At 36.9% G+C, this 14,071-nt stretch overlaps 1 protein-coding gene across 1 annotated transcript in view; it reads right to left on the bottom strand.

The window, feature by feature from the left end:
* Positions 1-14,071, bottom strand: part of psmd2 (proteasome 26S subunit ubiquitin receptor, non-ATPase 2) — a 52,762-nt gene that overhangs the window by 8,083 nt on the left and 30,608 nt on the right. The window contains exons 9-17 of the mRNA XM_067995230.1: positions 12,445-12,591; positions 12,254-12,360; positions 10,749-10,876; positions 9,358-9,445; positions 6,888-7,050; positions 6,317-6,418; positions 3,364-3,509; positions 2,397-2,480; positions 649-817 (exon numbers count right to left, since the gene is read on the bottom strand). Coding sequence (XP_067851331.1) covers positions 649-817; positions 2,397-2,480; positions 3,364-3,509; positions 6,317-6,418; positions 6,888-7,050; positions 9,358-9,445; positions 10,749-10,876; positions 12,254-12,360; positions 12,445-12,591 — 1,134 coding nt within the window. The remainder of the gene's footprint in view (positions 1-648; positions 818-2,396; positions 2,481-3,363; positions 3,510-6,316; positions 6,419-6,887; positions 7,051-9,357; positions 9,446-10,748; positions 10,877-12,253; positions 12,361-12,444; positions 12,592-14,071) is intronic.

Here is a 14,071-nt window from a genome sequence, read left to right as displayed (position 1 = left end):
GCCAATCATGTTTTAACAAGAGGCAAGTAGACACTGTAACTGGTGTCAATAACTGAAGTGATGTTAGCACTTAGTAAATATCTGAATCTAGAAGGCATCCAGACATTTCAAAGAATAAAAAATGAAAGTCGTCTTTTAAAAAAAAAAAATTCCAAGCAATGAGTTTTAATGGCATGTAACACTGCAGCTATGGTCTGAATTGTTAGCAGGGGAAAGAACTGACAGCCAAGAAAAATAGCTTACGTACTGCATGATAGATATTTTGGAGTCATGTCATCAGTACTTAAAAAGGTATTGCTCTGTGACTTCCTATTGGTAAACTGAGTTTAGCCTAATGGTGCGCTCAAGATGTGAATGAAGAATCTTAAGTACAGAGAAGTAGTGTGTTGCTAAGTATTAGGATTTTAAAAATTAACAAGCTCCTAAATAATTTGAAGAATGTTGATAACAATGGTACAGAATCAGAGCTTCACTCAATTAATTACTCTGCTTATCTCAACACATACAAACATGCAGTTTCATGAGGCTTACTAAAAAACCTCATTTTTCCATCAGTGAAAACCAATGGCATATCCCCATTAAGTTTTCACTACAGAACTGCTTTAACTGTAAACATTTCCTTGTCCAACATTACTGTACATTACTCACCACTTCCAACCATGCCCATTGCAAAGATAGAATTATGAGACACCTCTGGGTCAGCATCATGAGAGAACTTGCTCAAAGTGTCCAGTATACTCAACCGTGGATTAGAGACTGAAATCAATGCCAGTGCCAGTGGTACAGCACGTCTTAAAGTAGGCTCACCATACCGTAACTGCCACAGAAAGAATTCAACATAATTCTTTTGGTGTTAAAAAGCTTTACATTAAATTGTTGTATAACGTGTAGTTTTAGTAATATCCTGCATTATAACTATCCATCCTAATTATGGGCAGTATTGTAATATAGACATTAGAAGGATGTTATGTTCAAAGATGACTGGATAATCGCATATCTTTCTATGTAAAGGAAGGCAATCAATGGCCAAAGTCTAATACTTAAAGCTCAGCAGCATTAAAAAGAAACGCCAATACATTTGATTAAATACTTCATACACCCTTGCTAACAGATTCTGTAGTTTCTCAGGAAATTGTTGAGATAATGATGGAACTGTCTTCTTCCTCTGCCACGAGGGATTGAAATACACACACACACACACCCCTAATATTAACCATCAGATTGGTACAACAACAACTTGCATTTGTATAAAGCCTTTAATGTCAAGGCGAAGTGCCAAGGCATTTCACAAATGGAAATAGGTAGGGATGCTGCGTCGTGGAAGGAGACATGACCAAAAGCTTGATGGAAATAGATTCATTTTGAGAGGACATTTTGGCTCGAGAGAAGATACGGAGAAGGACATTGAGCTATCGTGATAGAGTTTGTGCCTGGGTTTGGATTTCTAGGAGAGCTACAGGCATAGAAGGGATCTGATTCAGGTCTTCGAAATTACTAACATATAGGTAGATTGATTGAGGTAATGGGGCCAAATAGGACTAGGGGCCACCATTTAAATTCAGACAGCACGGAGCGAGGTTGGGTGTGTGGAATTAATTCTTTTTGCCTCAGAGGGCGATCGACGTGTGGAATAGTATTCCAGAGGTGGCAGTGAGCAGGGAATCCTTGCAATCTTTCAAAAGTGTTCATTTTTGTAAAACTACAGGAGCATGGCAGAAGGATTTTGGGTAATAACTAACAGGTTTGAGGGCCTTCTGGGACTTGCCTGATCACCTTTGAGCGATCTAACAGGAATTTTTAACAGAGGTTCCTGAATTGGCTATAGGTCTCTGCTTTTTTTTGCCTCTCTTAGGTGGGGCTATGCGGATGAGTCCAGTAAGAAATAGGGCAAGCGCATATGGGCCAGATGGCCTTTTCTCATCCCAAGGACATAACATTTTAAAGGAGGAGAGAAAAATGTAGTCTAGCAGAGTTGCTTAGGGAGGGAATTCCAGAGAGTAGGGCTAACGTATCTGGAGATGGGGGTGGGTACACAAAAGGGTCGAGTTAAGAGTTCCAAAGAGTGTGGGAGGGGAATTAAGATTGGACGGAGTTGCAGAGACAGGGTGAGCAAGGCCATGGAGTGATTAGAATTAATTATTGCACATCTGGACAGTTTTTAGGAAGACAAGTCCCAAGAACATCAAATTGCTTAACTACCAATATTACCAAAAATATACAGTTTTGTTAAATACTAGACTGTAGCAGGTCCAGTTTCTCGTTGTAAGATATGCTAATATCTGAATAGCAAATATAGTACTATAATGACAAATTCAAAATGACATGTAGTTGCTGGGACCATAGACAAAGTAATTTTCAAAACTTTCATCTTTCAAACTTCTCATTATGGAACTTACCAAGTGTCCAAATGCACGCAGAGCCATTTCTGCTCCAATCTCTTCTCCCATGGCAATTAAAGCAATACCCAGCACTGCTACTCCCTAAAAATTACAAATCATAACTAAACAAATTCCTTATTTGTTTTTGATTGTTAACCTTTACTGATCTCCAAGGTTATTATAATGCCAAGTTTACCAGTTTACTTGCAAAAATTACATTTTTCCATTTAATTACTTCCATCTTTAAAACAGGTAATAACGTTTTAAAATTAACATGTAGTTAGAATCAAAAATTGGCAAAAAATAATCTTTCTGGAATATGTATTGCAACATTTTCCCTGAGCCAAATTTAGATTGGGAAACTCATCATTTTTGGCCATAACTCCAGATTCAAGTTGCTAATGAGCAATTGCATGGGCATCTTATTTAGAAAGTCATTTTCACTTACTCGTCTCAACATGTGAGTTAATCTCATACTTCAGAGGGTCAATTAATAGAAAGGTAACAGAACTTGCAAAAATGTTCTCAAAAATTAACCATAACAAATAATTTGAGGTTTCTGTTAGATTATAAATTAGTTAAGTCAATGAAAACACCAAGAAAAACATCCAATTTAAAAAGTTTTGCACCTCCCTGAGGTGGTATACCTTGAATTCAGATTTTCTAAAGCAAAAATTGCAGAAGTATAAATTGACTGACTGAGATTTCCTTGCTTTGTATTTCTCTGACAAATGGACCCATTACATTTACAAATGGGTAGTTATAAACAAATTACTTGGCTACAAAATATAAACACAATATTATACTTCCTAAATTCTGCACACGTGCAAAAAATGAAACTATGAAGGAAATAATCTGGCAATTTCCCATTTCAGCACAATGCCCCAGTTTTTCACCACACAACCGTAAACATTAGCCATTAGATGTTGATTTTAGTTATTTTTGCAATCATATTTCTAATATTTTCTGCTATTTTGAATCATACCTGATGTGCTCCCATATCTGCTGCATTCTCTTTTTTGTCCTTATCTTTCTCTTTCTTTTTGTCTTTATCATCCTCTTTCTCTTTTGAATCATAGTGCTCACTGCAAATATGGAGTAACTGCTGGACTTTCAGTACATTACCAGAACCTAAAGAATCATAAATAAGGGAAAGAGAGAATGTCTCATTTATTTTAGCTCCTGCAAATTATTAAAGCCTTCAATTTCTATTTTATTCTCTGAAAATGACTTCCAGTTTTCCTCCTTTCCTACAGTCTTGCACACATATCTCTCTACCAAAATAGCACAGGAGATCTGATCTCAGGCCTCTGACTGGTCAATCACTTGGAATTCTTAAGCATGGCCTGGGGTGACTCAGTCTTCTAATTATTATTTTTTCTGTGGCAAAGTATTTGGTTATCATTCTTATGAATAGTGAAGTTAGGAAGTTAGTGTGTACTTGATTACAGGTTTGAAACCAATCCACAGCATGTGTTGGTATGCCATTTCCTTTCTGAAGCAAGGAGGCTGGATTTTCCTGTTCTAAAATACCCAACAATTGGGCAGTATAGCAGCAGAGAATGGATATGGGTCCTATATGGATATGGGTCCTATATGGATATGGTACTCCTGCCTGGCTAGTGCCACCAGCAATCTTCCTGACCTATTTCCTCTGTCCCTCCATCCTCATAAGCAGGGACATCAGCTGCCTACCCCATCGCATTTAAATGACAACGATGGTTTGGGGGTGGGGGGCAATACCAGGAAACTGGTCGATTTCCTTGCCTATAACCTCAAGTGCCGCTGACTCGACAGACCACCAGGCGAGGGGTAGCAGTACACCCCAGGGTTGCAGCGGGAATCCAACGATGGCCATTGCTGGAGTGTGAGGGCCCAGTAGTGAGCACCTCTTCCTCTCTACAGGCCCTTAACTTCAGCTGAATAACCATGGATCATAGCCTTTCTTTCAATGAGGCAGAGAATCAGGGTGCTTGTGCCCCTTTTAATGTTGGTTCCTCCCTTTTCTGGTGCTGCAGTGGAAATTCTGCAGTTGCTGAGGGAAGTAAGGGTGGAAATTGCAGAGGTGCTGGCCATAATCTTCCAATCCTCTTTAAATAAGGGGGTGGTGCCAGAGGACTGGAGAATTGCAAACGTTGCATCCTTTTTTGAACAAGGGTGTAAGGTTAAACCCAGCAACTACAGGCCAGTCTGTTTAACCTTGGTGGCGGGGAAGCTTTTAGAAACGATAATCCGGGGCAAAATTAAGTCACTTGGACAAATGTGGATTAAAAAAGGAAAGCCAGCACAGATTGGTTAAAGGCAAATCGTGTTTAACTAACTTGATTGAGTTTTTTGATGAGGTAACAGAAAGGGTTGATGAGGGCAATGTGGCTGATGGTGCGTATATGGACTTTCAAAAGGCGTTTGATAAAGTGCTGTATAATAGGCTTGTCAGCAAAATTGAAGCCCATGGAATAAAAGGGGCATTGGCTGCATGGAAATGAAATTGGCCAAGTGACAGGAAACAGAATAGTGGTGAACAGTTGTTTTTCGAACTGGAGGAAGGTATACAGTGGTATTCACCAGGGGTCAGTACTAGGACCACTGCTTTTCTGATATATATTAATGACTTAGACTTGGGTGTACAGGGCACAATTCCAAAATCTGCAGATGACACAAAATTTGGAAGTGTGGTAAACAGTGAGGAGGATAGTAATAGATTTCAAGAGGACACAGACAGGCTGGTGGAATGGGCGGACACATGGCAGATGAAATTTAACGCAGAGAAGTGCAAAGTGATACATTTTGGCAAGAAGAACGAGGAGAGGCAATAGAAACTAAAAGGGTACAATTCTAAAGGGGACGCAGGAATAGAGATCTGGGGGCTGAGAAAGTGGTTTAAAAAGCATACGGGATCCTGGGTTTTACAAATAGAGGCATAGAGTACAAAAGCAAGGATGTTACGTTGAAACTTTATGAAACACTGATTCGGCCACAACTGGAGTTTTGTTTCCAATTCTGGGCACTGCACTTTAGGAAGGACGTGAAGGCCTTGGAGAGCATGCAGAAAAGATTTATTAGAATAATTCCATGGATGGGGGACTTCAGTTACGTGGATAGACTGGAGAAGCTGGGGTTGTTCTTCTTGGAGCAGAGAAGGTTAAGAGGAGATTTGATAGAAGTGTTCAAAATCATGAAGGGTTTTAGATTAAGTAAACAAAGGGAAACTGGCGGAAGGGTCGAGAACCAGAGGACACAGATTTACGGTGATTGGCAAAAGAACCAAAGGCGACATGAGGAAAAACATTTTTACGCAGCAAGTAGTTATGATCTGGAAAGCGCTGCCTGAAAGATTGGTGGAAGCAGATTCAATCGTGGCTTTCAAAAAGGAATTGGATAAATACTTGAAGGGAAAAAATTTGCAGGGCTACGGGGAAAGAGCGTGGAAATGGGACTAACTGGATTGCTCTTACAAAGAGCCGGCATGGGCTCGATGGGCTAAATGGCCTCCTTCTGTGCTGTAACCATTCTATGATTCTACGAGTCTGCCTTGCATGGGTAATGAGTCCCGGGCCAGGAAGATGGGTTCCAATCACAGTGGGGTCAGCACCTTGAAGAAAATCCAGCCTATGGTCTCAATACTGTTATGACAAAAACACAAATAATGGTGTCTGGGTAAACCCTGCAGGTTTGCAATTAATTACAGAACAAAAACCTTTTTAAAAAAAAAACTTAATGGGTTTGCATAGAAAACTTCAATGTACGAAGTTGAGTGAGAACAAACCACAAGGTTAGAATTGGAAGAACTCATTCGAACAATGCTGTTTATTTTGTCTCAAAATAAGGCTGTATTTTGCTGTCCGGTGGACAAAAATATATTACCCAAGCTTAACCGATTTCAGCCTGAAAGGATGGCATTCAAATTACATTAGTTAGATTAATGTAACTATACTAACCTGCATATGCACAAACGTCTACCAAAGTATTGGCAAAACTACGGAAAGGCTCAGACACCACTTCCAGTGCAGCCAAAATAGCCTCAATGGCCTCCCCTTTACCTGTGAATCACAAACACATTACATCAACTACTTTTCGGATAGTACTAACTTAACTTTGAAGCATATAATATACATAGATTGTATATACAAAGACTAAAATAGCTAATCTTGAAATACAATGGAAAACACGAAGAAAAACCACAAATGCTGCAGATCAATTAATTTTGCAGAGAGCCAATCTGAAACCTTATTGGTCTTTATGACTCAGTTACCTAAGCAATCAGCAAAGTTCAATTTAAATTTAAAACTCGAAATACAATGCAACACAATAGTGACTGGATGTATACAGCATTTAATCCATGTGTTGCCAAGGATCATACCACATCTCCAATAAATTTGCTGAAACTATCCAATTTTTGAGAAGTCCTGAACAAAGTAGAAGAAATTAAAAGTACTATCAAAGAAAATTAATTAAAAGCAAGTTATTTCATAAAAATATCACTTGTTTTGCTGCAATATTTATTCTTACCCAAATGGTTGAGACCTAGGCCTAAGGGAAGCCACCTAGCATAAGTATCCTTCAGCTCCTGCTCAGATTTCTCCATTATAGTTTCCAAGATGGTGGAGTTGACTTCTCCATTGCATGAGCCCACTGCAATCATACCACATGCCAGGGCAGTGACACCTATCACCTGGAGGTTAAATTTGAAACCAATTACTCAACTGCTCAAAATATGCTAATATCAACCATTTAACATGTGTGGTTGAATTGGAATGAAGGAAAGGGCAGTAGAACCCACTTTCAATAATACAAGTTATATATAACAGATAAACATTTTATTTAAGTAAGTTTCAATGCAATATTATTAGGACCCATGTGTACATTATTTGTAACAGGTGATCATTTCCTGTAACCCCCTGAATCTCTATCTTCAATTAGGTGGGAAAATCCATGTCACTCCATCCACCTATCACAAGCAGCATTCAACAAATTTATTCTTCCCGCAAGAAGATCAAACCCAAATATCAGTCAAGACAAGAATTTAAAATTGGTTAACTGGCCAATTGCACATAACTGTAGTTACTATGCAGCACTACATCAATTACAGGAATACTAAACAATAAAAACTCAGAGCCGAAGAGGGGAAGAAATGGGTGGTACAGTATGTTGGCACATTATTTTTTCACCTTAAGGTATATTAGATCAATTTAAACCCAGATCCTAGCAGGCACAAGTCCAGAGTACAGACACAAATTGGCAATCTCACTCAGGGGTTGTGATGTTGGCTGGAGTGTGAATTAAGTTGTGCTTTTAATCTTAAACAAAGATTGGGATGAAGCTTCAACTGTTAGTGAAGGCTAGAGAGAGCATTACTAAACATTTGACTTATGCTGAAGCTGATCTGGGAATTCTTGATGCAAACAGGTGCCAAAAGCAAGTGTGTGTTCTGTTCCATAGCATTAATATTCCTCACCTGGAGGAGTTGAAAATTAAAAAATATAAATAAATTGAGGAAGAGATACTTTCAGATGTATTTATTAGTTCTGTAAACCTGCTTGCACCTTTTCATGTTAACACAGATAAACTAAAACATATCAAAAACTACAAATTAGAATTAGTTAGTTCTTCAACTACTTGTGGTGACCAACTCAATGATTGTTATTTTTGGTTTACACCACCGTAATTTAACCTCTACTGTCAATACCAGAACCATACCAAATCACAGAACACAAACATGCAGAACACATGCTGACACAATGATTCATTTAATTTATTTGGCATGTATCTGACTAATGATGAAATAGCAGCACGTGTTCCTATTAATCCATTTATATCAAACACATTTACTACATCTGCAAAACAACGCAGTTGGTTGAGTGACTTCACATTTACAATTGCACTACAGTTTAAATATTTTTCTACATCCAAAGCCAAATTGACATGTATTCCTGCACTACTTAAGCTACACATTTCTAATGATCTTCAAAGTGTTGCACATGACATTAATTTTGCTATTTCTACGGTTTTAAATTTTTCAGGAAAAGTAAAATTTCAAAAAAAGCTATTTATTCATTGAATAGTGTACTATTTACTATCCAGCAATTTTGTTTTAAAATAAAACATAAGCCTCCTACTGTTGAAAAAAACAAATCAAAACACTAAAAACATTTATTTTCTTATTTGCATTTGTGCAGTTTTTAAGTGGGAGATGTCCATTATCCAAAGCCTATTCATCTTTTCCCTATGCGTTATTATTCTAGTCTATTCTTCCTTGCTTTTGAATTTTGCCACTAATCTGCATTATTGTACATCTTCATAAATGTAATGGTCTACGTATTATGTACTCCTGTTTGTTCTGGGTTAGTCAACTTGTGCTTTACCTTATTAAAAAATCCCCACACGTTTGAAAAACAAATGTACAACAAAGCATCAGAGCCTAATGTAATAAAAGTATATTAATTTCATTGTAAAATTTAAAAAATCAAACAGATAAGGGAGGCCATTCAATCCATCTAGCTCATCCTTCCATGGAAACCTGTGATCTTCCATCACAGCCTGCACCTGACTATTGAATGATGCCTTCACTATCCTATCCTATCTAGAAAACCATTCCAGGTATAAATTTCTGTGGTTATCCAGTATTCAACTTTTCATACCTCCATAAAACATTAAATCTTACAGCACAGAAGGAGGCCATTCGGCCCATCAGGCCTGTGCTGGCTCTTTGAAAGAGCTATCCAATTAATACCACACCCCTGCTCTGCAAATGATTCCTTCAAAACAGAAAATGCGAGAAATGCAGAATATGTATGGCAACATCTGAAGAGAGAAAAAAAATTGTGTTTTTTTCCTGAAGTGATTGCCCAAGGTTCTGTCAAAGATCTCAACCTAATTTTAACCTCTCTCTTCTATTCAGGTGCCAATTGATGTGCTGCACACTTCCAGCATTTTCTGTTTTAATTCAGATTTTCAACATTGTCAGTTTCTCTTTTCATACCTCCATGCTGGATTTAGAGTCTCGCGTCACAGGAAGAAGCAGAGCAAGTACATCTTCCCGATTAGAGCCTGCATAAGCAAGCCCAAGTCTGCCAACCAAAAAGTTTTAAAAAATTACACAAAGGCACTGTTTATACAAACTATATACAATGATCAGAAAGGGGGGCAAAAAAACTGTGCACCTTAACATTTTAAAATCTATCTGCATGTTCTACAGTTTTGTACATTTCTCCAACAAACACCTAGAGTTGACACTGCAAAAATGAAATATATACAAGAGACTTCCTGTATAGGTTAGAATTAGTCATTCTACAATCTACCCTTCCAGGTAAATGATTTTTAAAATGAAGATGTTGCAGTATTTTATACAGAAAGTATCTTCCCCTTGAATCCTTATTGTGGCTTAGACAAGAGAACTTATCTATGCACAATGAGGATGTTAGCACCCCAAACAAGATAACTAATCCTGCAGCAGCACTTGCTGGTTTGACGTGTAAAAACAGTCAAAGATTGACCTCATCATGTTTAGAATTCCAAACACTCAACTGGCTTGAAATCTAGCCCATGTAGTCATTTTGCAATTTTTCTAATGTGGGTCCCACCTCTAAAATGGAAGTAAGATGCTGGAGACAGAAAATAAGATGGGAAGAGTATTTTAAATTTAATAGAAATCAAAGATAAGGCACAGAATAGAATATGTTGAACATGAAGTAAACTGATAAAAAAAGGAAGAGGAAGTAAAAAGTTTTAAATTTTTTGCAACATTGAGTTGTTACAATAAAGCAATAATTACAATAAATTTGAGACACCTTATTACTGTGATAATGTTCATTTCAGGATCGTAGAGCTGAAAGTCTTTTTTAAAATATCTGGCCCTAGGAGACTAGAATATCTCTGGTTCAGGGAAATTCCAGTCTCTTAGGGCCAGCAATGTACATTTATAGTCTTCTGGCATTTATATTTTCTTTCAGATATTTTATTATTTCTGATTTTATTTTCCCCACTGCCACTCCCTTATTTTGTAAACTTTATAGTTTGGGGATGCTATATTGCATCACTAAACAACTGATTCGGTTTGTGTCTTGAGTTTTTCTTAAAATGTCATTTTGCCATTATGTTCTTTTCATATAAAAGGAAATAAAGGCATACAAATAGAGCTCATTTATCAGAACTCATATGTCATTTCATTTATTTTTGCCACAATTCAAAAGAAAGTTGCCACAAATTTGCAATAGGCAGAATGCAGCTCCAGAATAATTTATTTCCTAATCCAGTATGTTTGAAAAATCTGTTGGACATGCACTGCATCAATAAATGGCAATTGAGACATTAGATGGATAGTATACTTGATTAAATAATTATTTTCTTTGTTCAAATGAAGAAAAGGCTTACCCAAAGATGGCTCCAATTCTCATTGTATTACTGCTGTGTAGGACATAGTCTGAGAGAAGAGCAAGAGCTGGATCACACTCATTCCGGACACCAGAATTTACAATACCGCATGCAAGCAAGGCACCAGACTGAAATAGAGGACAATGATGATTAGCAGTTTGATCAAATGGATACGTATTATAAAAACTGCTTGAACAGACGCACTCAGGAGTGGTACTTTTTCCGAGAACTGCTTGCCAAAGGAGAATATTGTAATTCACTCTGAATAAAGTTACTGGAGAATCTATTTCAGTATTTAAAAGTAATTGCCTCATGTTCTTCTCTGTAGTAGCTATCTAATTAGATTACATTTGAAATATTCAAATTGATAAGGATCAGATATTACGACTGGGCGAATCTTGTTCAGAAAGTGTTTTAAACCAAACAATGATTTCTATCTAGTGTATCAGTTGAATTCAACAGACTTGAAAACTGATCTTAAATGAAGCTTGTTCAAGAACGGCCAGAACTTTAAAAAAACTATGTAGATCTCTGCACATGCAGTCTTCCTACGGATCAAAAAGTGCATTAGGATCCAACTTTTTTTTATATAAATGCTTTAACTGTCACAACATTAAAATATTTGACATGGCATTTCTGCTCATTGTATTTTTTCAAATACATGAAATAGACAATACACGAACTAATATTTTAGGTCTAAAATAAGCACCTATAAAGTCTTTATCCAAATGTTAATCTGAAAAAAAAAATACACCAGCATATGCAATTGTTGGGAAAGTGTTTACAAACAGTTGATGGAAGCAGAGTTCAAGGTTTTAAGAAATTAAAGCACTTGTCCCTATTTCAAACTGCTTTTTAGAAATCCTCATTTTATTCACTACAAATTTCAAGTTATGTACACACAATATCTTTGTAATCAAAAAATTAACTGGAGAAAAATGCAACTTTCTACATAGTAACAACCTACTGCATCTGGGCATAGACTAATATTCCATTTACATAGTTACAAGACATAAAATCTTCAGGGCATAATATGCACCCATACATGATATAGGCATGTATTAGATACATTTAAATTGTTCCACAGAACTGGGAGGGAATACGTAAGAGCAGTTCTCCCCAATCCAAAATGGTGTGACTGAAAACTAGGAATGTTAACAAGTTTTTGGGAAAGAAATAATTTAATTAGCAGAAAAATCACTATACTAGTAACAACAGAATCAGAATTACTGGCACAATTGTCTATCAGAAATTGTTTACCTACTCTTCAAAATGTTCTAACTAGGAAACAGCAGCCGATAGAGAATTCATATTTGCAAACTAGCAAACTACTATTGTTAAGTGAATTCATTAGCAGATCTGTATTAGAAGTGGACTTTTTTTTCACAATGATGGCCCTAATTACAACTGTGAAAAAGCTACACAAGAGGTCATTCTTTTCTGCTCCACTTGAACTTGTCAAATAGGTTTAAGCATATGAAGTACATTTGGAATATATGACTCACCTTAATATTGTCTTCTGATGAGTACAAATACTTGTCAATTTGTGTCAAACCACCATCAACATCCCAGAGTAGTATCATCCCCAACGAAGCTGCAGCACTTAGCATCCCTAGTAACGAACAAAATAAAATTGATCAATTAGTCAGCCAATACATCACATATGGCATTTTAACAGCTTTCAGGAGATACTCACCATGGTCTTTGTTTTTGTATAACCATTTATTACCATCTTCTGTCAACAGTTTATCTTGTCCAAATGCAGCATTCACAAAACCATTAACAAATGAAGAAGCAAGGTTCATACGAGCAGAATCAATCTGGGAGCCAGTGCTACCGAAACCTATAATTTAAACAAAATTACAGTAATAAACTTTTACTTTAATTTATCAGCAACATACTTCATAACTATATGTAAAATTTAGTTTCTTTAGACAATTTTTCTTCTGAAGCACATTGCAATGCTCTTACACTGCACATCAATAATGTATTAGTATTTTGTAATAAAAAGATCCTAAATATTATAATATTTTGCCCTTTTATTGCATCCCTCTAGCTTTTCTTCCATCTCAAGGGGCCAACTGTTCATGTACTACTGTTCCACATTCAGTGACCACCTTCTAGCACCTTGTTCAAATGAACATTTTTCATACGTAAACACATCAAGTCTCAGCAGCCTGTTAAATCTGGACAACATCACACACAAGCTCAGTCCTGTTCTTTCGCAACATCCACACATACATTTTACAGCAGCTTATTGGTGAGGACATGCCAGTTGATGTCACTGTTGCAGACATCTTCCATCACCTTGCTGATGATTGGGAGGCCGATAGGGCAGTAATTGGCCACGTTAGATTTGTTCTTTTTTTTTTGGGGATACGAGATGTCTGGGCAACTTTTTCATATGGCATAGCTGCACTTCAACAGCTTGGCCAACAGGGCATTTCGCGGATGGCTGGGACATTTTCAGGGCCAAAAGCTTTCGCTACGTGTAGGCAGCTGACTTGTAATGAGACATGGGGTGAATCAAATTGGCTGGTCACTGGTTGTGTGATGGTGGGGACCTCAGGAGGAGGCCGAATGGATCATCCACTCAGCACTTTTTGTCGAAGATGTTTGCAAACATATCAACCTTGTCACTTGTATTTACGTTTTGGTCTCTGTCATTACTGAGGATGGGCATATTCATGGAGCCTTCTCCTTAAAACAACAGTATAATCATTTACTTGAAATGATTTTAAGGAACATTAACAGGGAAACAGCATGCATATACTAAACAATATCCCCTCATTATATAGATTTCTATCAAACCATCACAAAATTTTAACAAATAGAAAAGTTGTAAACAATGTAATTTAATTTCAGTTAGCAATTTTTTCTCAAAGTGAGTCAACACTGAACAGCTTCTGTAAAAAAAATTAAAAATAGAATGATTTTTGTTGGAATCATGTTGAATTGGATATATCTATGTATGTAATAGGTATATACCTTAAATAACTATTTTCCAAGTTCAAACTTATCCAGTGGGTTGGGCCTGATTTGTCCATAAGGAAGGTGTACTATGAGCATATGTAGGACAAGAAATCTGACTGGCATGAAATTATTAAATTTTACTGACAGCAAGTGTAAAGTCAGTTATCAATAACTCCGTTTTATATAAGCCTACTGTTTGATGCATGTTGTGTATCAGTTTCATTTTCCTCCTCCATCAAGTTCCACAATTGTGAAATCAGATATGACAGAGATTGGTAAATTGCAGTTAAAACAATATTTTACGTAAAAAAAAACTAATGTTCAATGTTGAATGACTTTAGGAAAACTTG

Source organism: Heptranchias perlo, chromosome 13, assembly GCF_035084215.1.
Source record: "Heptranchias perlo isolate sHepPer1 chromosome 13, sHepPer1.hap1, whole genome shotgun sequence".
NCBI classification, from domain to species: domain Eukaryota; kingdom Metazoa; phylum Chordata; class Chondrichthyes; order Hexanchiformes; family Hexanchidae; genus Heptranchias; species Heptranchias perlo.
Note: the sequence above shows the minus strand (reverse complement) of the source record. Positions and strands in the feature narration are given on the sequence as shown.